A 23,061-nucleotide genomic window follows, 5' to 3' on the forward strand; every position below is an offset into this window, starting at 1 on the left:
GTATTTTACAGCCAGTGTCCGTATTTATAAGTAAAAATCAGCAGAGATTTACACTTTGTGTGCTATTCAGTGGTCACGTCATTGACCACCCTGCTCAGTTCTAATGCTATTACTCCACTGCAGGCTTCTATTCGATGCCCAGGAAAAGAACTCTTCTACGAAACAAAGACGATGACAAAAAGTGACATCCCATTAGACAGCCGAGCGTCTTGAAGAGCTATATAGCAAACTTTATCGCCATTTGTGCATTATTGATCTCTCAGTCGTGTAAGATCAGGATTTCCCAATCATTTAGGATTGCCAACTTGACTGGAACAATATTCCAGGAGGTTTAATCAAATTATTTACAACCCATACCTCATATTCCGGTACTTTTCACTGACATATTCATCAACAATGGTGGCCACAATGCCCACAATCCTCTGTGCTGCAGAACCTGCTCGAAACATTATGTGGTTTCATCTGTTTTTGATCCTGTGTCACTGCTGGTCCTGCTATTCATTGCCAGTCTGACTGAGAAGCTTTTTATCTTGGGTCCTTTGAAACAGGATTCGGAAGATTGGTCCTCCGATTTTCTTGGAGACTTCAGGATAATTTTGGAGTGTTGGCAACTCTAGACCCACTGCTTGTGGCAGAGCAGCAAGAGTTTGGCGTCAGAAGCTATGTGGTGGAGTATTGTGAGGAGAGTCTCTTTGAACTGGGGTGAAAATGGGTATCGTGTATTATGTGGGGAGAAGGGAAAGAATACTTTTGTGAACTGCAGAGTGGCGCAAGGTCGTACCTATCTTTGCGATAAGGAAAATGGAATCTTTGCAAACTTTACGGGATAAAGGGTAGTTATCTATGGAGGAATAGGAAGGGGTGTGTAAACAGTTTAAAATTCTTTCAGAAATATTTTTGGCTTCTGAAAATGTTGGCATACACTTGCTGCAATCACCTACTGAACAGAGTTCCTTCCCTCCCCTGCAAGTGTCAAAATCAACAGAGGAGGAAGCAGGAAAATCTAGAGAGGTGAGAAGATAAAAACCTCCAAGTTGAATTTGCGCCCACAATTCATTCAATTTGTTCCTCATGCTCCATGCATTTGCACAAAAATTTGCTTGGGCTGTATGCCCTAATTTGTCCCGGCTTTCTATCTCACTTATTTCTTATTTCTTTCTTTGTGCAATTGCTTTACAACTTTTAGTCTTCCTTCACCTGTAGTGTCAAATGTATAATTTATGACTCTTATTCTACTCTCAATTATTTTCGAGTGTTCATTTATGCTACCTCTCCTGCCTGATCCCTTCCCACCATTTGCTAGCTTCAAGTGTTTCTGAGCACCCTGTTTATCCATTCTGCAAGGATCCTGGTCCCAACCCAGGCCAGGTTTCTTCATGTTCATTTCTGGTGTTACTGTCCAATGAAATGGAACTCCTTTTTCCTACGCCACTCCTTCAACCGGACATTCATATCCCTCTGCCAAGGTCCTGTTCTGAATTAAGCTCCCAGCTGCTCGTGTTCTCCCAACTACTGGGGAGATTTAAGTGACACTTGGACAGGCACATGGACAGCAGTAAATTGAAGGGGTGTAGGTTTGTTTGATCTTAGATTAGGATAAGTGGTTGGCACAACATCGTGGACCGAAGGTCCTGTACTGTACTACGTACTCTTTGCTCTTACCTACACTTTCCGATGTTGTTGTTCCCAACGTGAACCCCAAAACCTTATACTCCTCTTCTCTGTCCAATATCCTTTCATGAAATGACTTTTGTGGTACCAGGTAGGCAACGAACCATATGGGACTCTCAATTCCATTTACAAAAAATATGATCCACGCACTCTAAATAGTGAATCCCGTGCAGCTCCTGCATTAGGCGTAGTGATTGTCCCTTGAAGGGCAAGACAGCAGATTAATGATCGACTAGCCTGGGGGACCATTTGTGACTCAGAGTGGAGAATCACCCCAGGAGGGCAGAGCCCTTTTAGACAAAGAGACACTTTGGGAGCTTTTAGACAGGAAACATGGAGGGAATAAGCTGCAGCCACGAGGCTGCTGAACAATTCTCATCAATAAAATACTCGTTGTGTTTACTAATGGAGTCTCTCCCTTTAATTTCAATCTTCAATAAATAAGTTACTCAGTCCTAAATTCTAACTATAAGTTATCCATATGAGTTGGACAACTATAAATCAAGTATTTGAGGGTTTTTCTGTTTCTGGTAGAGTGGTGTAATTCTGTAATCTCAGGAACGGCAATAACGTCTGGCACAGGCACTTCATTCCTACTCGCTTCCACAGAGACATAAGTGTGGTAGTATGACTAGAGGTACTACGGTACCTGGGAGTGTGAGCTACCATTGGTGGAGAAGGCTCGCTGCTCATTGGCCCAAGTGTTGCTTTCTCATTGGTCAAGACATAAAGTAGCTCTGCCCAATGAGGCGGGGTATAAGAACCCGTGTTTCCCAGCAGCCATTGTTCTTTCTGTACTCAAGCTGCTGGGGAAACATCTTGTAGATTAAAGCCTTCAATTCGGACTACTTCTTCGTTTCAGTGGTTATTGATCGCGCATCAATCAGTTATGTCTAAGGCAGGTCGATCAGGTAATTTGGTGCTTACTGGTTCAAACACATTTCTTGATGGCAACACTGACTGCTGGCGCATCTCTCTACTCCTCAAGTGGTCCACGGGTTTCCAAACAATCCATCTACTTGGTACGATAGGGTTTAGGTCGCAGAGACAATAATTCCAAGTTCCAACTACCAAAGTTTCATTATTATGTACTGAATATGGGTTCTATATGTTGTGGTGGTGATGGCTCGTTGATGAAACCTTGTGGCTTGTGTGTATAATCACAAGCACTTTTATTAGTAGGCTTTAACAATGTACAGTTCCAAATATGGTCTTGCATAGAGCTGTTCCACTCAGGCTTGGTGCTTACTGAGTTCAGTTCGAGGCTGTTCTCTGACCATGTGACTGCACACGTTACTCTGAGAGCGGTGCCACACTCCAAACACACACTGATCCTTGTTCTGTCGAGCGCCTTCCAATATAATGCATGCAGCCACATATCAGCACAATTCTTATATCTTGGCAGTTCTTTCACAATCTTGGTCTGTCACGGGTGAAGGAATGGTCATGATACTCAGTTTCTGGTACTTGGGTAGAGTGATAAAGTTTCTTCTCTCTCTTACATTTCAATTCAGCATCTTTTACATCGACCATTTTGCCATATTGGTTCTTGTGCTTTTCTATAAGCGTGACCATTTCAGCAATCTTGGGCAGGATTCACCGACCCCCCCCCCCCCCCCCCCCCCCCCCCCCCGCCGGGCTGGAGAATCACCGGGGTGCGGCGTGAATCCCGTCCCGCCGCTCTGACGCCGGCTGCCAAATTCTCCGGCGACGGTTTTTTGGCGGGGGCGGGAATCGCACCGCGCCGGTCGTGGGTCGTTGGCAGCGCCCCCCCCCCCCAGCGATTCTCCGCACCGCGATGGGCCGAGCGGTCGTCCATTTTCGGCAAGTCCCACCGGCGTAAATTATACAAGATTCTTACCGGCGGGACCTGGCTCTGCTGGCGGCCTGCGGAGTCCTCGGGCGGGGGGGGGGGGGGGGGGGGGAGGGGGGGGGGGGGTGGGGGTGTTCCGGCCCCGGGGGGGGGGGGGGGGGGCCACGGAGGCCTGGCCTGCGATCGGGGATCTGCGATCTGTGAGCGGGCCTGTGCCGTGGGGGCACTCTTTCCCTCCGCGCCAGCCACTGTAAAGCTCCGCCATGGCCGGCACGGAGAAGAAAACCCCTGCGCAGCTTGCGCAGGAATCACGGCAGCGGTTCTGGGAACACGCGGAAGCCCTTTGGCGCCGGTTGGCGCGGTGCCAATCACTCCAGCGCTGGCCTAGCCCCCGGAGATGCGGAGGATTCCGCACCTTCTGGGCGGCCAGACACCGGAGTGGTTCACGCCACTCTTTGGCGCCGTTACGGCCCGCCTGCCGGACACCGGAGAATCCCGGCCCTTGTATTTTTCCACAGTTCTCTGCTAAACAAGAATTAAATATTAATTACAACCCTCACCACTTTGAACTTTGTCTAGCTGAATGGTGTAGGTAGGCTTGTTTGTGAGTGGATACATTCTTCGGGGAGTGGTGTGGTGGTTGGATTCTTCTCTGCTTCGATGGTCCCATAGGATTGAAGATGACTTGCTCTCATTCTGTTTCAATGGGTTCTGAGATGGCTGATAAGCGTGACTTGTAGACTCTGCCACATATGGGGCAGGCGGTGCATTAAGAGTCAAGTGATGAGTTGTTTGGAGGTTTGTACGCTCTCTCCGATGCCTCAATTTTGCCTTTGCGTGTTTCTAGATGAAGTGTCTCCATGTGTTCAGTGCCTTCCTGAATGAATCCTCTTCATTTAGGTCAGTCACTAGCCAAAGACTCCGAAGGGTCAGCAGGAATGTTTGACATCTTCAGGTGTGACACGATGGCACAGTGTTTAGCACTGCTGCCTCACAGCACCAGGGACTCGGGTTCAATTCCAGCCTTGGGTAACTGTCTATGTGAAGTTTGCACTTTCTCCCTATGTCTGCGTGAGTTTCCTCCGTGCGTTCCAGTTTCCTCCTACAGTCAATAGACGTGCAGGTTAAGTGGATTGGCCATCCTATATTGTCCCGTAGTGCCCAGGGATGTGCAGGCTCGGTGAGGTTATAGGTTTATGGGGATAGTATGGGTGAGTGGTCTAGATAGGGTATTCATTCAGAGGGTAGGTTGTGGAATTTGGGAATATTGGCTTCTAAGTATTGGGACAGGATAAGAATTAAATGCCTGTGGACATAGTGTGTGACTGCAGCGATCATGGTTTTAAAAAGGATGCTATTTTGCTTCTAGGGAATGGCATGTGAAATTGATGATGGATTGTGTTTTTCAGTCTAGGCTAATGGACGGTAGTTTGACCGGGAAGGTCCCTGGGGGGTTAATGTGCCTTTGCAGCTGCAGGGAGCATTTGATCTTTTAGCTTCATTGCTGGGTGGAGCCCAGAGAGGCAGTGTGTTTGGAGTATCTTTGAGTGAGAGAGAAGCTGAGTTCTGATCTTCCTGACTGTCTCTAATTCTCTCCAAGTAGGATAGTTAAAAGAAAATAGTAATAATACTTTAAAGCAGAGCAGTCTTGACTGAAAACAAGGAAGAGGTTGAAACTACCTAATTGAACCAGCGATTTGAAGATTTTCAGCCAGAGTCTGAAGGGGATCCAACTGGAACCAAATCTGTTTTATAAAGCAAGTATCACTCTGTGCTCTGCTAATTTTAAGATGAATTAAGAGCCTTATGTTTCTTTTCTTGGTGTTTAATGGGAAATTGTATAATTATGTTAAGAGGTAATTGAAAGCTGTTCTCTTCAGGTGTGAAGCTTAATGTTTATTATTGTATTCATAATAAAGTTTTGTTTCAGAAATACAAAAGCCCTCTTTTTTCATGCAATAATTTCTGAAGCGAATCATTCTTTCCCACAGTCTTAAAATAAACGGAAATATTGGGATTTCGGTCCAATATCTCAGCCACTGTCGGGGTCTGGGATGGTAATGCAGTGCAGACTTGATGGGTCAAATGGCCTCCTTCTGCACTTTAGGATGCTTTAATTGAAGACATCTCTAAAACATTTCTACTGTCACCTGGTATGTCCAAGTAGATCAGTGGTTTCTAGACTGACAAGAATGTGCCACTGGTTTTGATCCTGCTCACAGCATCAACATTACAAACATACAAAATAGAAGCACAGGTAGGTCATTAGTCCATTCTCCATTCAATAAGATCATGGGTGATCTGTTCCCATCTACCCCGATTAACGTTTGATCCTCTTGTCTAACAAGAGTCAATCTACCTCTGCCTTAAAAATATTTAATAGCCCTGCTTCCACTGTCTTCTGAGGCAGAGTTCCAAAGTTGCACAACCCTCAGAGAGAAAAAAATTATTCTAAATTCTAGGATGACCCCCTAATTTTAAAACAGTGGCCCCTAGTTCTGCACTTGCCCACAAGAGAAAAACCCTTTCCGCGGCCACCTTATCAAGATCATTCAGGATCTTATATACTTCAGTCAAGCCATCAATCTGACCTCCAGTGGAAACGAGTCCAGCCAGTCCAAAGTATCCTCACAAGACAGCCCTCTTATTCCAAGTTTCAATCTAGTAAACCGCTTATAAGCCACCTCCAATGCATTTACATCCTTCCTTAAGTAAGGTGACCAAAATTCCGCACAATTTTCAGTCTGTGGGCTTACCAATTCTCTGTATACCTTTCTTTTAAATTACTAATTTAGAGTATCTAATTATTTTTTTACAATTAAGGGACAATTTAGCATGACCAATTCACCTACCCTGCACATCTTTTTGAGTTGTGGGGATAAGACCCATGCAGACACGGGGAGAATGTGCAAACTCCACATGGACAGTAACCCGAGGCCAGGGTCAAACTTGGGTCCTCAGTGCTGTGAGGCAGCAGTGCCAACCATTGAGCCACCATGCCTCCCCTTAAGGCCCTGTATACCTGAAGCATAACCATCCTACCTTTTATGTTTGATTCCTCTCATAATAAAGGATAATATTCCAGTAACCTTCTTGATTATGTGTTATGACTCATGCACTAGAACCATCTAGAATCCTCTGCATTCTGGAGCTGTTCTCCATTTAAATGATACTCTGCCTTTTTATTCTTCCTGCCAAAGTGAACAACTTTACACTTTCCCACATTACACTCCATCTGCCAGATCTTTGCCCACTCACTCAACCTATCTATATCCATCTGCAAACTCCTTCTGTCTTCTCCACAACATATGTTCCTACCTATCTTTGTGTCACCTCCAAATTTAGCTAACATGACGTTGCTGCCCTCATTGATTTAAATTGTGAAAAGTTGAGCCCCCAGCCAAGACCCCTGCAGGGGTCCACACATCACATCCTTCCAATCAGGAAGCAACCCATTCATGCATAGTCTCTCTTTTCTGCCAGCCAGCCAATCTTTTATCCATGCTAATATGTTACCTCTACACAATGAGATTTTATTTTCTGCAAAATCCTTTGATGTGGCACCTTTCCGAATGCCTCCTGGAAAACAACTATGGTACGTCTACAGAATTCCCTTTACCCACAGCACAAGGTAACTCCTTCAAAGAAGGCGAATAAATTGGTTAAACATGAATTCCCATTCACCAAATCATGCTGACTCCTCCCAATTACCTTGCGTTTTTCTGTGTCCAGCTATAACCTCTTTAATGATCAATCCTAACAGCTTCCATATGAAGATGTCAAGCTAACTGGACTGCAGTCTCCTGTTTTCCGCCTCCCTCCCTTCTTGAACAGACATCATATTTGTTGCTTTCCACTCTGATGGAACCTTTCCAGAAAGTAGGGAATTTTGGAAAATTAACACCGGTGCATCTACCTCATTAGCCACCCCTTTTAAGCCCCGAGGATGAAATCCATCAGGACCTGGGGACTTGTCAGCCCGCAGTTCCATCAGTTTGCTCAGTACTGCTTCCTTAGTGACATGTAACTTCACCAAGTTCCTCTCTCCCTTCCACCTCCTGACTGGAATGTTTTTTGTGTCCTCTGTGGTGAAGACAGAAACAAAATGTTTGTTCATTTCATCCACCATGTCCTTATCATCTACTGTTAACTTCCCATTCACACTCAACTTACTTTCTCTTTTCCTTTCTAAATACCTGTTGAGAATCTTGCTGTCAGATTTTATATTTCGAGCTAGCTTCCTCCCATACTCTAATTTCTTTCTCCTGATTAACTCTAGTCATTCTCTGCCGTTCTTTATATTATGACCTGCAGTTATATGCTTTTTCTTTAAGCTTAATGCTTTCCCTAACTACTTTAGTTAACCACAAATGGTGAGTCTCACCTTTAGTTTTTTCTCTGCGTTGGGAACATACGTTTTCTGAGTGTTCTGAAACATCTGCTTCTCTGTTGATCTGCCCCAAGCTTTATATCTCAGTTCACGTCAGTTAGCTGAGCTTTCATGCCCAAATAGTTGCCCTTAATGAAGTTTAAAATGCTGGTCTTAGACCCACTCTTCTCCCTTTCAAAATTCAATCATATTGTTATCTCGGGGTGCCTTTACTCTGGGGTCATTAATTAATCCTGCCACATTACACAATAACAAATCTACTGTAACCTGCTGTCTGGATGGCTCCAGAACATGCTGCTCGAAAAACTGTCTCACAAGCACTCTATGAACTCATCATCCAGGCTACTACTGCCAAGTTTATATGTAGATTAAAGTTACCCATGATAATTGCTGTCCCTTTATCACAAGCACCTAATATTTCTTCTTGTATATTTTGTCCTGTGATGTGGTTGATGTTGGGGAACCTGTAGACCACTCCCACTAGTGACTTCTTTCCCCGACTGTTCCTCATCCCCACCAAAACCGATTCTACATCCTGAACTCCGGAACCAAGGATATCTTTAACTATTGCACCAAACCTTGCTCAACAGTGTGATCCCTCCGCCTTTACCTAGCTTCTGATTCTTCCTGCATGTACTTCCTTGCAGGTAACACAAATGGGCTTTGCGTCAGCACAATTGACAAAACCATATCTGAAGAAATCAGCTTTATACATCTTCGTTCCAGAGGTAAGTTTCTTCTTTGTAAGCTGCTAACCAGAGACCCTGGGAGCTCTGTACAGAGCTAACACCAGCACTGCTCTGTCCTACCCTGGACTTGCCTGAGCAGCTCGATTCCCTCAATTTGCACGAAGCTATGCTTGTCATCCTGCAGCCACGTCTCCATAATGGCTATCCGATCATTAACTGGGTAAAATAATTAGACACCTCCTTCCACATATTATTATAAGATCTCTCCTGATATCACCATTTTGTGGCATGGCCCATTGGAGGTCCAATAAACTGTGGCAATACAATAGCTCTCGTCATTAACCCTGCTTTTTTAGAATTAAAATTCGTTGCAGAACCCATTAGCTTTAAATTTACATCATACAGAGATTAAAATTAACAGCTGGGTGCCTCTGTTAGAACTTTATTGTGTTGCTAAGTGCTTGAAATTAAACAAAGATTAGCATGCAATGTCAGTTTTTTTGTATTCATTTACAGGATGTGGGTATTGCTGGCTCGGCCACCATTGATTGACCTTTCCTAGTTGCCCACGAGAAGGTGGTGGTGAGTTGCATTGCAGCGGTTCAAGAAGGCATGTGGTGTAGGAACACCCACAGCGTTTGTTAAGGAGTTCTTGGATTTTGGCCCTCAGACAATGAAGGAACGACAATATATTTCCAAGTCAGGATGATGAGTGATTTGGAAGGGAACTACCAGGCAGGCAGTGGTGTTTCCATGTATCTGCTGCCCTTGTCCTTCTAGATCAGGATCTTTTCTGAGAGTGGGTTGTAGGTGGGAGTCAGGAGGATCGGGGAGCGATCTTTTGAGGCCTTCCCGATCGCAGGAGAAGCCCCCAACGGCCAAAACTGCCATTTTTGTTGAGAATGGTGGCCAATCCCGGTTTTCAAAGGAGAAGGAAATTAGGCTGTGTGTGATCTTCTGGCCATAAGCGGCAGCAGTGAGCAGGTCATACGCCCTGCACATACACTTGCTGTCAAGCCCTCTAAGTACTAATTGGCGCCAAATCACGGAGGAGAGCTTCTTCAATTTTCTAGCTACTGGCAAGCAAGGCAACTCTGGAATGAAGATGTATAAAGCTAATTTCTTCAGATATGGTTTTGTCATTTGTGCTGATACAAAGCTCACGGGCAGCCCGGTAGCACAGTGGATATCACTGTTGCTTCACAGCGCCAGGTTCGATTCCCGGCTTGGATCACTGTCTGTGCGGAGTCTGCACGTTCTCCCTGTGTCTGCGTGGGTTTCCTCCGGGTGCTCCGGTTTCCTCCCACAAGTCTGGAAAGACGTGCTTGTTAGGTAATTCGGACATTCTGAATTCTCCCTCTGTGTACCCGAACAGGCGCCGGAATGTGGCGACTCGGGGCTTTTCACAGTAACTTCATTGCAGTTAATGTAAGCCTACTTGTGCTACTAAAGATTATTATTAGTGTTATCTACGGGGAAGTACGGTAGCACAGTGGTGGGGGGAACGGTAGCACAGTGGTTAGCACAGTTGCTTCACAGCTACTGTTCTCCCTGTGTCTGCGTGGGTTTCCTCCGTGAGCTCTGGTTTCCTCTCACAGTCCAAAGATCTACATTGGCCATGCTAAATTGCTCCTAGTGTCCAAAAAGGTGAGGTGCGGTTGCTGGGTTACGGGGATAGTGTGGAGGCATGGGTTTGCATTGGGTGCTCTTTCCAAAGGCCGGTGCAGACGTGATGGGCCAAATGGCCTCCTTCTGCACTGTAAATTCTATGGTAAGTACTGGCAAATGAGAGAAGTTTCAGATTTTGAAAGAGAAGTGGTGGGTGAAAAATTCAGTTAACTTAAAGCTGACTCCAAATGAAAAGACTACGCTGCTGTACCTGACCTGTGATAGCACATGGAAAACACGCCAAAGGTCCATGAGGCTGGTAGCATTCTGGAGCAGCATCTCCCAGGAGTATCCAGTGCTGAGGTCTGTGGAATTCATTGCCACAGAGGGCGGTGGAGGCCGGGACATTGAGTGTCTTTAAGACAGAAATTGATAAATTCTTGATTTCTCGAGGAATTAAGGGCTATGGGGAGAGAGCGGGTAAATGGAGTTGAAATCAACCATGATTGAATGGTGGAGTGGACTCGATGGGCCGAATGGCCTTACTTCCGCTCCTATGTCTTATGGTCTTATAAAACCAGCATTTTGTTGCTATTGCCCTTCACGATGACCAAATGTACGAGGTTGCATTTTCTACTCTCAGAAAGATGAAGATGGCACAAAGGAACTGGCTGAAGTCTGCACCTCATATACGCATTGCCCTCCCCTCCTGTGAACCTGATTGGAGTGAGATTGTGACGACCAAGCAGGCTCCCCTTACATATCAAAGGTATGCGAACATGGCACTGGTCATGAAGCTCTGCCGGCGTGCATCGCTAATGTCGAATGGTTGAATAACGTGTGTCCCAGGAAAAGAAGTTTGAAAAGCACTGTTCTAGATGGTAATGATTGTGGATTTGGAAGGTTCTGCCTCAGAGCCTTGATCAGTTCCTGCAGTGCATCTTCTAGATGGTACGCATGGCTGCTATTGTGTGTTGGTGGAGGAGGGAGTGAATGTTTGTGGAACGGGTGTCATTCAAGCGGGCTGCTTTGACCTCGATGGCGTGCAGCTTCTTCAGTGTTGTTGGAAATGCACACATCCAGGTAAGTGGAGAATATTTAATCTCACATCTGGGGCGGGATTCTCCGCAGACCGTCGTAACGCCGATTTCCGGCGAGAAAAATCGGTGTACATGACTCCGGCGTCGGGGCCTTCTTTTAGGCCGCTATTCTCCGTTCCCGGAGGGGCCAGCAGCTGACTGACGCGATACGCGTCAGTTTCACCAGTTGCGGAAGTGGTGAGACCCGGCGTTTTTGGAGGAGGAGGAGGAGAGAGACAGATCCGGCATTTGTGGGGGGGGGGGGGGGTTCTGGCATTTGGGGGGGGGGGGGGGTTCCGGCATTTAGGGGGGGGGGGGGTTCCGGCATTTGGGGGGGGGGGGGGGTTGCGGCATCAGGGGCGGGGGGGGGGGGTTGCGGCATCGGGAGGGGGGGGGGGTTTGCGGCATCGGGGGGGGGGGGGTTGCAGCATCGGGGGGGGTTGCAGCATCGGGGGGGGTTGCGGCATCGGGGGGGGTTGCGGCATCGGGGGGGGTTGCGGCATCGGGGGGGGTTGCGGCATGGGGGGGGTTTGGGGGGCAGCGGCGTGCAGAGAGGGGGGCGACGGATGCCCGGGGCCAACACACCGTCGACCCCCCCTCTGAACGCCGCTGCCCCCTACCCCAACCACCCCCCCTCACCACCCCTACCTCCCTCCCCACCACCCCTACCCCCCTCCAATGCCGCCCCCTATCTCTCGCAACGCCGCAACCCCCCACCCTCAATGCCGCAACCCCCCCTCATCGCCGCAACCCCTCCTCTCAACGCCGGGTCCCCCCCCCTTACGTCGGGTCCCCCCCCCTCAACGCCGGTACCCACACCCCGTCCCCCTCCCTCTGAAGGCCGGTACCCACACACCCCCCCTCTCTCCTCCTCCCCCCCTTCCTTCCTCCTCCCCCCCTTCCTTCCTCCCCCCTTCCTTCCTCCTCCCCCCTTCCTTCCTCCTCCCCCCCTTCTTCCTCCTCCCCCCGTTCCTTCCTCCTCCCCCCTCCTTCCTCCTCCCCCCCTTCCTTCCTCCTCCCCCCCTTCCTTCCTCCTCCCCCCCTTCCTTCCTCCGTTAGTGGGTGGGGAGGGGTGCGGCATTAGTGGGGGGTGGGGGGGTGCGGCATTGGAGGGGGGTAGGGGTGGTGAAGGGGGTAGGGGTGGTGAGGGGAGGGGGTTGGGGTAGGGGCAGCTGCGTGCAGAGGGGGGGCGACGGAGCATTGGCCCCGGGCATCCGTCGCCCCCCTCCTCTGCACGCCGCTGCCCCTACCCCAACCCCCCCTCACCACCCCTACCCCCTTCACCACCCCTACCCCCCTCCAACGCCGCACCCCCCACCCCCCACTAACACCGCACCCCCCCCCCACTAACGGAGGAAGGAAGGGGGGGAGGAGGAAGGAGGGGGGGGAGGAGGAAGGAGGGGGGGGGAGGAGGAAGGAGGGGGGGGAGGAGGAAGGAAGGGGGGGAGGAGGAAGAAGGGGGGGAGGAGGAAGGAAGGGGGGAGGAGGAAGGAAGGGGGAGGAGGAAGGAAGGGGGGGAGGAGGAAGGAAGGGGGGGAGGAGGAAGGAAGGGGGGGAGGAGGAAGGAAGGGGGGGAGGAGGAAGGAAGGGGGGGAGGAGGAAGGAAGGGGGGGAGGAGGAAGGAGGGGGGGAGGAGGAAGGAAGGGGGGAGGAGGAGAGAGGGGGGGGTGTGGGTACCGGCCTTCAGAGGGAGGGGGACGGGGTGTGGGTACCGGCGTTGAGGGGGGGGGGGGGACCCGGCGTTGAGGGGGGGGGACCCGGCGGTAAGGGGGGGGGGTTGCGGCGTTGCGAGAGATGGGGGGCGGCGTTGGAGGGGGGTAGGGGTGGTGGGGAGGGGGGTAGGGGTGGTGGGGAGGGGGGTAGGGGTGGTGGGGAGGGGGGTAGGGGGGGGGGGGGGAGGGGGGGGGGTGGTGGGGGGGGGGGTGGGGGTGGTGGGGAGGGGGGGTAGGGGTGGTGGGGAGGGGGGTAGGGGTGGTGGGGAGGGGGGTAGGGGTGGTGGGGAGGGGGGTAGGGGTGTTGGAGGGGGGTAGGAGTGGTGAGGGGGTGGTGGTTGGGGTAGGGGGCAGCGGCGTACAGAGGGGGGGGCGACAGTGCGTTGGCCCAGGGCATCCATAGCCCCCCCTCTCTGCACGCCGCTGCCCCCAAACCCCCCCTCCCCCGATGCCGCAACCCCCCCCGATGCCCCCCCCCATGCCGCAACCCCCCCCGATGCCGCAACCCACCCCCCGATGCCGCAACCCCCCCCCCGATGCCCCCCCCATGCCCCCCCCCGATGCCGCAACCCCCCGGATGCCGCAACCCACCCCCCCGATGCCGCAACCCACCCCCCCGATGCCGCAACCCACCCCCCGATGCCGCAACCCCCCCCCCCCCCCGATGCCCCCCCCGATGCCGCAACCCCCCGGATGCCGCAACCCACCACCCCGATGCCGCAACCCACCCCCCCGATGCCGCAACCCCCCCCGATGCCGCAACCCCCCCCGATGCCGCAACCCACCCCCCCGATGCCGCAACCCCCCCCGATGCCCCCCCCCATGCCCCCCCCGATGCCGCAACCCCCCGGATGCCGCAACCCACCCCCCCGATGCCGCAACCCACCCCCCCCGATGCCGCAACCCACCCCCCGATGCCGCAACCCACCCCCCCGATGCCGCAACCCAACCCCCCCGATGCCGCAACCCACCCCCCCGATGCCGCAACACACACCCCCCCCCCGATGCCGCAACCCACCCCCCCCCATGCCGCAACCCACCCCCCGACACTGAACGGCATCAACCATCATCAATGGTTGACGCCGTTTTAAAGCAACTGAGATTTTCGCCGACGTGACCCGTGGCCACGTCGGCGGGACTTCGGCCCATCCGGGCCGGAGATTTGTGGAATCTAAAAATATAATGAAATCCCGCCGGCGCCAGCTGTTTTCAGAGGCTGCCGGCGGGATTTGCACAGCGCCGGTTTTTGGCCGGTCAGAGATTTAAAAACCCTGCGGGAGCGGGAATAACGCCGCTGCCGGCCGATTCTCCGACCCTGCGTGGGGTCGGAGAATCCCGCCCCTGACTTGTGAGATGTAACGTATAGATGGTGAATAGACTTCGGGGAGTCTGGAGCTGAGTTAGTTGCCACAGAATTCCTAGCCTCTGTCCTGCTTTTGTAACCACAGTATTTGTATGGCTAGTCCAGTTCAGTTTCTGATCAATAGTAACCCCCAGGATGTTGTACGTGGGGTGAATGAATGTTGAGGGGGATTCTTTCCTGTTGGAGATGGTCATTGCCTGGCACTTGTGTAATGCAAATGGTGCTTGCTACTTCTCAGCCCGAACAGTTAATAACTATTGTATACCCACACTCTAGAGCTGTGCAATATTCTGTAACTTAAATGAAAGCAAAATACTGCAGATGCTGGAAATCCAAAATAAAAGCAGGAAATGCTGAAAAGGTCAGCAGGTCTGGCAACATCAGCGGAGCGAGGAACAGAGTTAATGTTTCGAGTCCATATAATGTCACTAAAGCTGAAGAGAGTTAGAAATGTCACTAACCAATGGAAATACATGACAGTGCTATAATTTATTAATGTAAAACTCCCCAATGGAATTTACTATTCTTTTAGTGCCATGTTGATCAATAATTTACTGTTGACACAAAACAATGAAAGGGACATTCTCCCGCCATTAACAAACCGACACAACATTCACACTTCCCTCCGAAGCAGTGATACAATGCTTAGAAAGCCCAAATAAATTCAGCCCACTCCATACTTTACAATGAGGAGGGAGTAAGGCGTTGTCCGAATTTTAAATTATCATGCATTTCTCTAGGCCAATCCATCACCCCTTCTGCCTTACATCATGAAGAATCTCTCCGACACCCGCACCAGGCAACAAACCACTGCACTGTTCTCAGGCATAAAAGGGCTCAAAGGTTTCTGCCCCTTTGACGCTGCTCTGCTGCTCGGCACAGTCTTGTCTAAATCATGGGGGAGGGATATTCCCAGTCTCCCAACACACATTTTCCATCTTTCATGCTTGCAGGATGTGTCTGTCAAGGATACACAGGAAAGATGTGTGGTATTATCATAGGGCAGCACGGTAGCATTGTGGTTAGTACAATTGCTTCACAGCTCCAGGGTCCTATGTTCGATTCCGGCTTGGGTCACTGTCTGTGCGGAGTCTGCATGTTCTCCCCGTGTCTGCGTGGGTTTCCTCCGGGTGCTCCGGTTTCCTCCCACAGTCCAAAGATGTGCAGGTTAGGTGGATTGGCCATGCTCAATCGCCCTTCGTGTCCAAAATTGCCCTTAGTGTTGGGTGGGGTTACTGGGTTATGGGGATAGGATGGAGGTATTGACCTTGGGTAGGGTGCTCTTTCCAAGGGCTGGTGCAGACTTGATGGGTCGAATAGCCTCCTTCTGCACTGTAAATTCTATGATCTATGATAACTATCAGCATTACAATGTTAATGTAGTACCATGAATAACCACTAGAGGGAGCTGCAGATACTACTATATAAAGCAGTGATGATAGACCTTAGGGGAGGAGTGTATGCAGGAGACAGCTAGGGAAGATCACAAGAGCAGTTAGTGTGAGAACATAGAAAATACAGCACAGAACAGGCCCTTCGGAAGGATAGATTGTAGTTTAAAGCAATGAGTGAGATTAGCAGTAGGTGAGTGTAGTTAGATTTTATTGATCAATTCTGTACTCTGAAAGGATTAAGTGTCAAAACCCAGTTTATTAGTGTAAATAAAATCAAAGCTTTGTTTAAGTAAAAGCTATACAGTGGTCTTTATGGAACACTACGCCAACCATCCTAAATAAGCAACACAAAGAACACCACAAGATTTGCTATTAACTGACTTGGAACCTCTGCGAAAGGGGAGTGTGGGAGCTGCAAGAGTGTTGGGAGAATACAGCTCAAAATAGGTCTCATATGTAATTTTTTTTTGTCCTTCTCCCTTCCTCCTTGCACCTACAGATTGATATTGGACATTCTGGCTGCTGGCAACCAGAAAGGTCTCATCAACCAGACCAATCTCTCTGTTTCCCGATCCTAAAAACCCATATTAGGGCACGAGCCTCTGCAAGAGCTGCCCCTGGGGTATTTAACTGATTCAGAAAAGGTAATTCAGATGGTTTGGGGGTTTGACAGTTGGCAGGTGGCGCGTTGCTTCTGTTTAGCGACTGGCACACGAGGGTACCAGGACAACCCAGGATTTTAATTTAACTATCAAAACACTTGCGTCAAACAAATAACGTAGCAATGGAAATAGGTGTATTGACATTAATGGTCTGTCCTAATTAATGGTACAGGATCATTTCACTAGCTGAAGCAACAGCTGCATTAGAACATAGAACAGTACAGTACAGAACAGGCCTTTCGGCCCTCAATGTTGTGCTGAGCCATGATCACCCTACTCAAACCCACATATCCACCCTATACCTGTAACCCAACAACCCCCCCTTAACCTTACTTTTATTAGGACACTACGGGCAATTTAGCATGGCCAATCCACCTAACCTGCACATCTTTGGACTGTGGGAGGAAACCGGAGCACCCGGAGGAAACCCACGCACACACGGGGAGGATGTGCAGACTCCACACAGACAGTGACCCAGCCGGGAATCGAACCTGGGACCCTGGAGCTGTGAAGCATTTATGCTAACCACCATGCTACCCTGCTGCCCTGCTTGGAGCACATAGAGAACTGGTCAAAGAGTTGGGCTTATGTTTTCCAATCAACAACACCAAACTTACATCCATTGCTGCGAAACAAGATTACAGATAAAACCTCTCAACCCTTTCGCAATCAAAGCGCAACTTCAGTCGCCACCCTTGAATCTCAGTGGACTCTCCCCTCTGTGAATCAGTGAGTGAACTGCTTCCATTTGTCAGTGAACTACTGCAAATTATTTCCTCCTGTTTATTTCTTTTCATCGACAGGATCACATTGAAAAAATGAAAGACAATGAACAGTTATCGAGTTCAAACAGATGAGAATGCTGAGCATTGGCAGAACACATTGAATGTTTCAATGCAGCCCTCCGCCTGGCTGTCAGGCCCTGCAGTGCCTACCATGTAATTTCCATGATCTGGAAGTTTGGTTTGCATGGGGAGGGATTCATTTAAGTAAAGTTGAAGGTCTGGGTGCTGCAGGCCGATTTTTTTTTTCTTTTGTTGCCTTTTACTGATATGGTGGGTGGCATATTTTTTGGCTTCTAAACCTGCCCATCAGGTTCGAGGAGATGCTAGAGTTAAACAATGTGCTGTCAAGGCTCTGCTCGCATTCAGATGTTCTTCATTGGGACCCAGTTTGCTCTGGTTGGTTATTCTTGCTAATAGTTCATTAAAACTATTCTCTTGTAGATAGATTCTTGATTAACACAGGGATCAGGGGTTATGGGGAGAAGGCAGGAGAATGGGGATGAGAAAATATCAGCCATGATTGAATGGCGGAGCAGATTCGATGGGCCAAGTGGCCTAATTCTGCTCCTATGTCTTATGGTCTTCAAACTCATGCCCTTGCGCTGATGTGGTCTTACCTCTGCAGGCTGGCTCAGTCTCATTCCACTGGGGATCCCGGATGTCCACACATTCTATGATGACTGACCCTTGTTCCAAGGTGTACCCCAGATCACATGAAAACTCGGCCACAGTTCCCACTTGATACGATGCGTCACCCGTTGTGAAATTTCCATACTTAATGAATGGCTCGTAACAATGGCCCTGTTCAAAGGCTGAAAGAGGAAGAAAATATACGCTCAAAAACAATTTTTATTTTTGAAATTCCAAAAAGTTATGTACAGACACTAGCAGATCCGCCACGGCAAAGCTCGTGGTGAGATGTTTTATAACGCTAGGGGCTTGCCAGAATGCGATGGGTAATGTATAACACCAAGTAAGTGAGGGATCTGTAGAAAGTGCACGCTGTAGACAGATTGGTAATATATTACTGCACCTAAACTACAACAAAGTACTACATTAACTGTGGAGTCTTATGAGATGCCCTTTCATCAATCTCCCAAGGCACTGCACATGAAGGGTAAAAACAAAGTGTAGTCTTCTTGTGAAGCTCAAGAACAGATCATCATTGATTCAGAAATAAAAACAGAAAATGCTGGATTAACTCAGATCTGGCAGCATCTAAGGAGAGGAACAGAATTAATGTTTTGAGTCTGTATGACCCGTCTGCAGAACTGATAAAATTCAACTCTTATTTACAGTAATAAGGTTTGACATTTTTGTGGCGTATTGGATTATATTTTCTGACATATTTTTGAGAAGCCTAGGATATTTGGAAAGCAAACAAGCAGCGATTATGTTCTATTTGTGGACAAAGTAGGCTGGTGAAACCAGTCCCTCCCTCAAGGCAGCACGTTTCGGCCCCAGAAGCTGACATGTGAGCCTGACAGAAATGTGAAAGGTCCAGTGGCCTGGAACTGCTAACTTTCCTGAATTATCAAGCGTTTCCCTGCAGCATAGGCTGAGGATTTGATGGCACAAAACTGAGGTGCTGCAGCATCACTAGTGGTGGGATGTTTTAATTTCAGTGTGGCAGGTTTCCAATGACAATTGTAATAACAACTTGCATTTAAATAGCACCTTGAATCAAGTAAATTGTCCCATGGTTTAAAAAAAATAAATTTAGAGGAACCAATTCATTTGTCCCAATTAAGGGGCAATTTAGCGTGGCCAATCCATCTACTTGCACATCTTTGGGTTGTGGGGGTGAGACCCACGCAAACACGGGGAGAATGTGCAAACTCCGTACGGATAGTGGCCCAAGGTCGGGATCGAACCTGGGACCTCAGTGCTGTGAGGCAGCAGTGTTATCCACTGCGCCACTGTGCTGCCCTCGACCCATGGAGTTTGTGTGTTACGAAACAAAATTGAGTACTGAGCCACATAAGGAGACACATAGAAATATACATAGAAAATAGAAGGCGGAGGAGGCCATTCAACCCTTCGAGCCTGCTCCGCCATTCATTACAATCATGGCTGATCATCAAGTTCAATACCCAGATCCCGCCTTCCCCTCATATCCCTTTATCCTTTTTGCCACAAGAGTTATGTTTAATTCTTTCTTGAAATCACACAATGTTTTGGCCTCAACTATTATTTGTGGTTGTGAATTCCACCACTCTCTTGGGTGAAGAAATTTCCCCTCAACTCAGTCCTAAAAGGTTTACCCGTTATCCTCAAACCATGACCTCGAGTTCTGAACTCCCCGCCATCGAGAACATTCTTTCTGAATCTACCCTGTCTAATCCTGTTAGAATTTTGTAAGTTTTTTTGAGAATCCCTTTCACCCTTCTAAACTCCAATGAATATAATCGTAACTGATTTAGTCTCTCCTAATATGACAGTCCCGCTATCCCAGGAATCAGCCTGGTAAATTTTCGCTGCACTCCCTGCATAGCGAGAACATCCTTCCTCAGATAAGGACACCAAAACTGTACATCATACTCCAGGAGAGGCCTCACCAACGCCCTCAACAATTTCAGTAATCTCTAATCCTATACTCAAATCCTCTCACTATGAAGACCAACATACCATTTGCTTTCTTTTCTGCCTGCTGTACCTGCGTGCTTACTTTCAGTGACTGATGCACGAGGACAACAAGGTCTCGCTGAGTATCCACCTCTCTCAAGGTTCACCCATATAGATAATGATGTGCCTTCCTATTTCTGCTACCAAATGTGAGGGCACTAGATGGGTGCATTTTAAAGAGGAGAGAGAAGTAGAAAGGGAGGGATTTCCAGAACTTAAGGCTTCAAGAACCAAGGACTTAGCAATTTATGATGGAGAATGTCGGCGCAAAAAGTTTGACAGAAGTGCGACAGCAGAAAGTAAGGTTTTGAAGACGGGAAGTGTGTACTGATGTAGGCTTTTGAATTTAACTTAGCAGGTTTATTAGAGTTCACACTATGTGAAGCATTCTATTTCACACATACATGCCAGATCTACGTAAGGGTGGAAGCACATGGAAGTGTACTGACAACCTATTGATAATTTTTCAATGTTAATCAGAAGAACAAGGCAACTTTCAGAAATCCAAACTTGAGGGCACTAAAAATACAGGAACCCAAGATTGCTTTGTGTTGCTATGTTCTGTGGAGCACCCTTCCACTAAAATTAAATACACATTAACTAAAGTCCATTTGTGTTGATTCGTAATCTGCTTCACTTGGGTACAAAGGGAGGGGATTCCAGAATTTACGGCTTCAAGAATCAAGGACTTAGGTACTTAGAATTCACTCGGGTACAACCGACTTTCCTTACACTGTAGTCAATTCAGTAACCTGAATTGGCTGAGGTAATAATACATAAAGGGTCATCTTTATCAGGGAGCACAGGTCCTTATCAGTCAGCCTGTCTTCTGGAATATCAACTTTCATCCAGGGAACAGCTCATTTATGCAGCCTGCTTTTGACTTGAATTCTTCTGCCAGGGATGGAACAGTATGCCTGACCATAGACCATAGACCACATGGCACCATATGGTCCCAGCAGTTTAACTTTGACAGATAGAGTGGGAGTGCCTGGACACAGGCATTCCCAGTAAGTTTAAAAGACACCCCAGTGTGTCCAGGGTACCAAATGAACATGTCTTAACAAACAACCTGTTTGATACTGTGCTCTAATCATGCCTCAAGAAATGTCAAGGTCAAGCAGTGTGAAATATTTGCTCTGCAGTTTCACACCATTCACCCTCAGAATCAGACTGCAACCTGACTCTGCACTTTGATCATAACTCTAACACATCTGTGAAGAAGGAACCATTTCACAGCAATGCTAACATTGCAACATAAATGCAATTGCCACTTCCCAGGCACAGGGCAGATAGCCTCTTGTTCTTGCTCCCTGTACTCCTGAGCAAGACTGTGTAATGCCTATCTAACCTCACCTCCAACAATGTTCTCTGCTGGTTTCCTTCCTTCATATGACATATTCAGGAAGTCAGCTGCACAATTCATTATTTGTACTTCTCCTTATAACGCAAACAGTTATTATCCCTTTATATTTTTTCTTGAAAGGTGTTGACACAGCATTTGCCAAACATTTTTTATTCATTCATGGGATGTAGGTGTCGTTGGCTAGAGTAGCATTTTCTGTCCATCCTGAGTTGCCCTTTAGGGGGTGGTGGTGAGCTGCCCTCTTTGCACTGCTGTAGTCCCTATGATGTAGGTACATCCGCAGTGCTGTTAGAAAGGAAGTTCCAGGATTTTGACCCAGCGACAATGAAGGAACGCTCATATATTTCCAAGTCAGGGTGGTGTGTCGCTTGGAGAGGAACTTATCATGGGGCGGCAAGGTAGCACACTGGTTAGCACTGTTGCTTCACAGCGCCAGGGTCCCAGGTTCGATTCCCGGCTTGAGTCACTGTCTGTGGGAAATCTGCACATTCTCCCCGTGTCTGCGTGGAGTTCCTCCGGGGTCCCAAAAGACGTGCTGTTAGGTAATTTAGACATTCTGAATTCTTCCTCAGTGTACCCGAACAGGTGCCGGTGTGTGGCGGCTAGGGGCTTTTCACAGCAACTTCATTGTAGTGTCAATGTAAGCCTACTTGTGACAATAAAGATTATTATATATCTGCAGCCTTTGTCATTCTAGGTGGTAGAATTTGCGGGTTTGTCAAAGGAGCCTCGGTAAGTTGCTGCAGTGCATCTTGTAGATGTAGCACACTAAATGTTTAGTTTAAAAAAAATTAAGAAACAAACGTCCATGGGTTTTAATCAGAACTCCACATAAAATCGGTGAAAAAAGAAACAATGAAAAATTTAAATTAACATTGCACGTCTCGTGCACTCAGGAATTACTTCATAGCCAATCACTTGCTTTTTCTTCTGAAGTACAATCAATATTGTTATTGTGCGAAAACACAGCACCCAATTTATGCTCAGCGAGATCATTTAAACAGCAACGAGGTAAACAAATCTGTTTTGGTGCTGTTGGCTGAGGGTGAATGAGGGTTATGGCACCATCTGAAACACAGGGCGAAATTCTCCGCCCCCCACGACGGGTGGGAGAATAGCGGGAGGGCCTTCCCGACATTTTTGCCGTCCTCCCGCTATTCTCCCCCCCCCCCGCCGAAGTCCCGACCCGAATCGCTGCCGCCGTTTTTTACGGCCGGCAGCGATTCTCAGCTGTTAGATGGGCCGAAGTCCCAGCCCTTTACGCCGTTTTTACGAACGGCAAACACACCTGGTCTTGCCGTTCGTAAAAACGGCGTGACTAACTCGCTATTAATAACCATGGCACCGATTGGCACGGCCGTACCACGGCCGTGCCAAGGGTGCCATGGGCCCGCGATCGGTGGGCACCGATCGCGGGCAGCGGGCCCAATGCCCGCGCACTACTTGTCCTTCCGCCGCCCCGCAGTATCCATTCGCGGGGCGGCTGAGGGGCAACCCGGCCCGCGCATGCGCGGGTTTCACGCAAAAACGCGATGACGTCACCCACTGCGCATGCGCGGCTGACGTCATATGACGCGTCAGCCGGCGCTAACTCCGGCAAGCGGGCTTAACGATTTTCGTTAAGCCCGTCTTGCCGGAGCCTACGGCGTCGGGCTGCTAGCCCCGACCGGGGACCAGAATCGGTCCCCGGTCGGGAAGGGGCCCGCCCGGGTTTTACGCCAGCTTTACGATTTCTCCCGTTTTGGGAGAATCTCGCCCCCAGTTCCTGAAAGAAAGCAGCATTCTGCCCGTCCTGGACTGTCTAGGTTACGTACTCATATCCTCGAGTGGGACTTGAACCTCCAACTTCTGACTCAGGAGCATGCATAGAGTCAAGCTAGCCCCCCATTGAAGTGACTTCCTTC

At 48.8% G+C, this 23,061-nt stretch overlaps 1 protein-coding gene across 3 annotated transcripts in view; it reads right to left on the minus strand.

Moving 5' to 3' along the window:
• The window catches only part of sez6b (seizure related 6 homolog b), a 1,051,857-nt gene that overhangs the window by 170,433 nt on the left and 858,363 nt on the right, over window positions 1–23,061 (minus strand). For all 3 annotated transcript variants that reach the window (XM_038814277.1, XM_038814276.1, XM_038814278.1), the window contains one exon: window positions 17,784–17,978. In XM_038814277.1, the coding sequence (XP_038670205.1) occupies window positions 17,784–17,978 (195 nt within the window). The remainder of the gene's footprint in view (window positions 1–17,783; window positions 17,979–23,061) is intronic.

The sequence above is a fragment of the Scyliorhinus canicula genome, chromosome 12, assembly GCF_902713615.1.
Source record: "Scyliorhinus canicula chromosome 12, sScyCan1.1, whole genome shotgun sequence".
Classification (NCBI taxonomy): domain Eukaryota; kingdom Metazoa; phylum Chordata; class Chondrichthyes; order Carcharhiniformes; family Scyliorhinidae; genus Scyliorhinus; species Scyliorhinus canicula.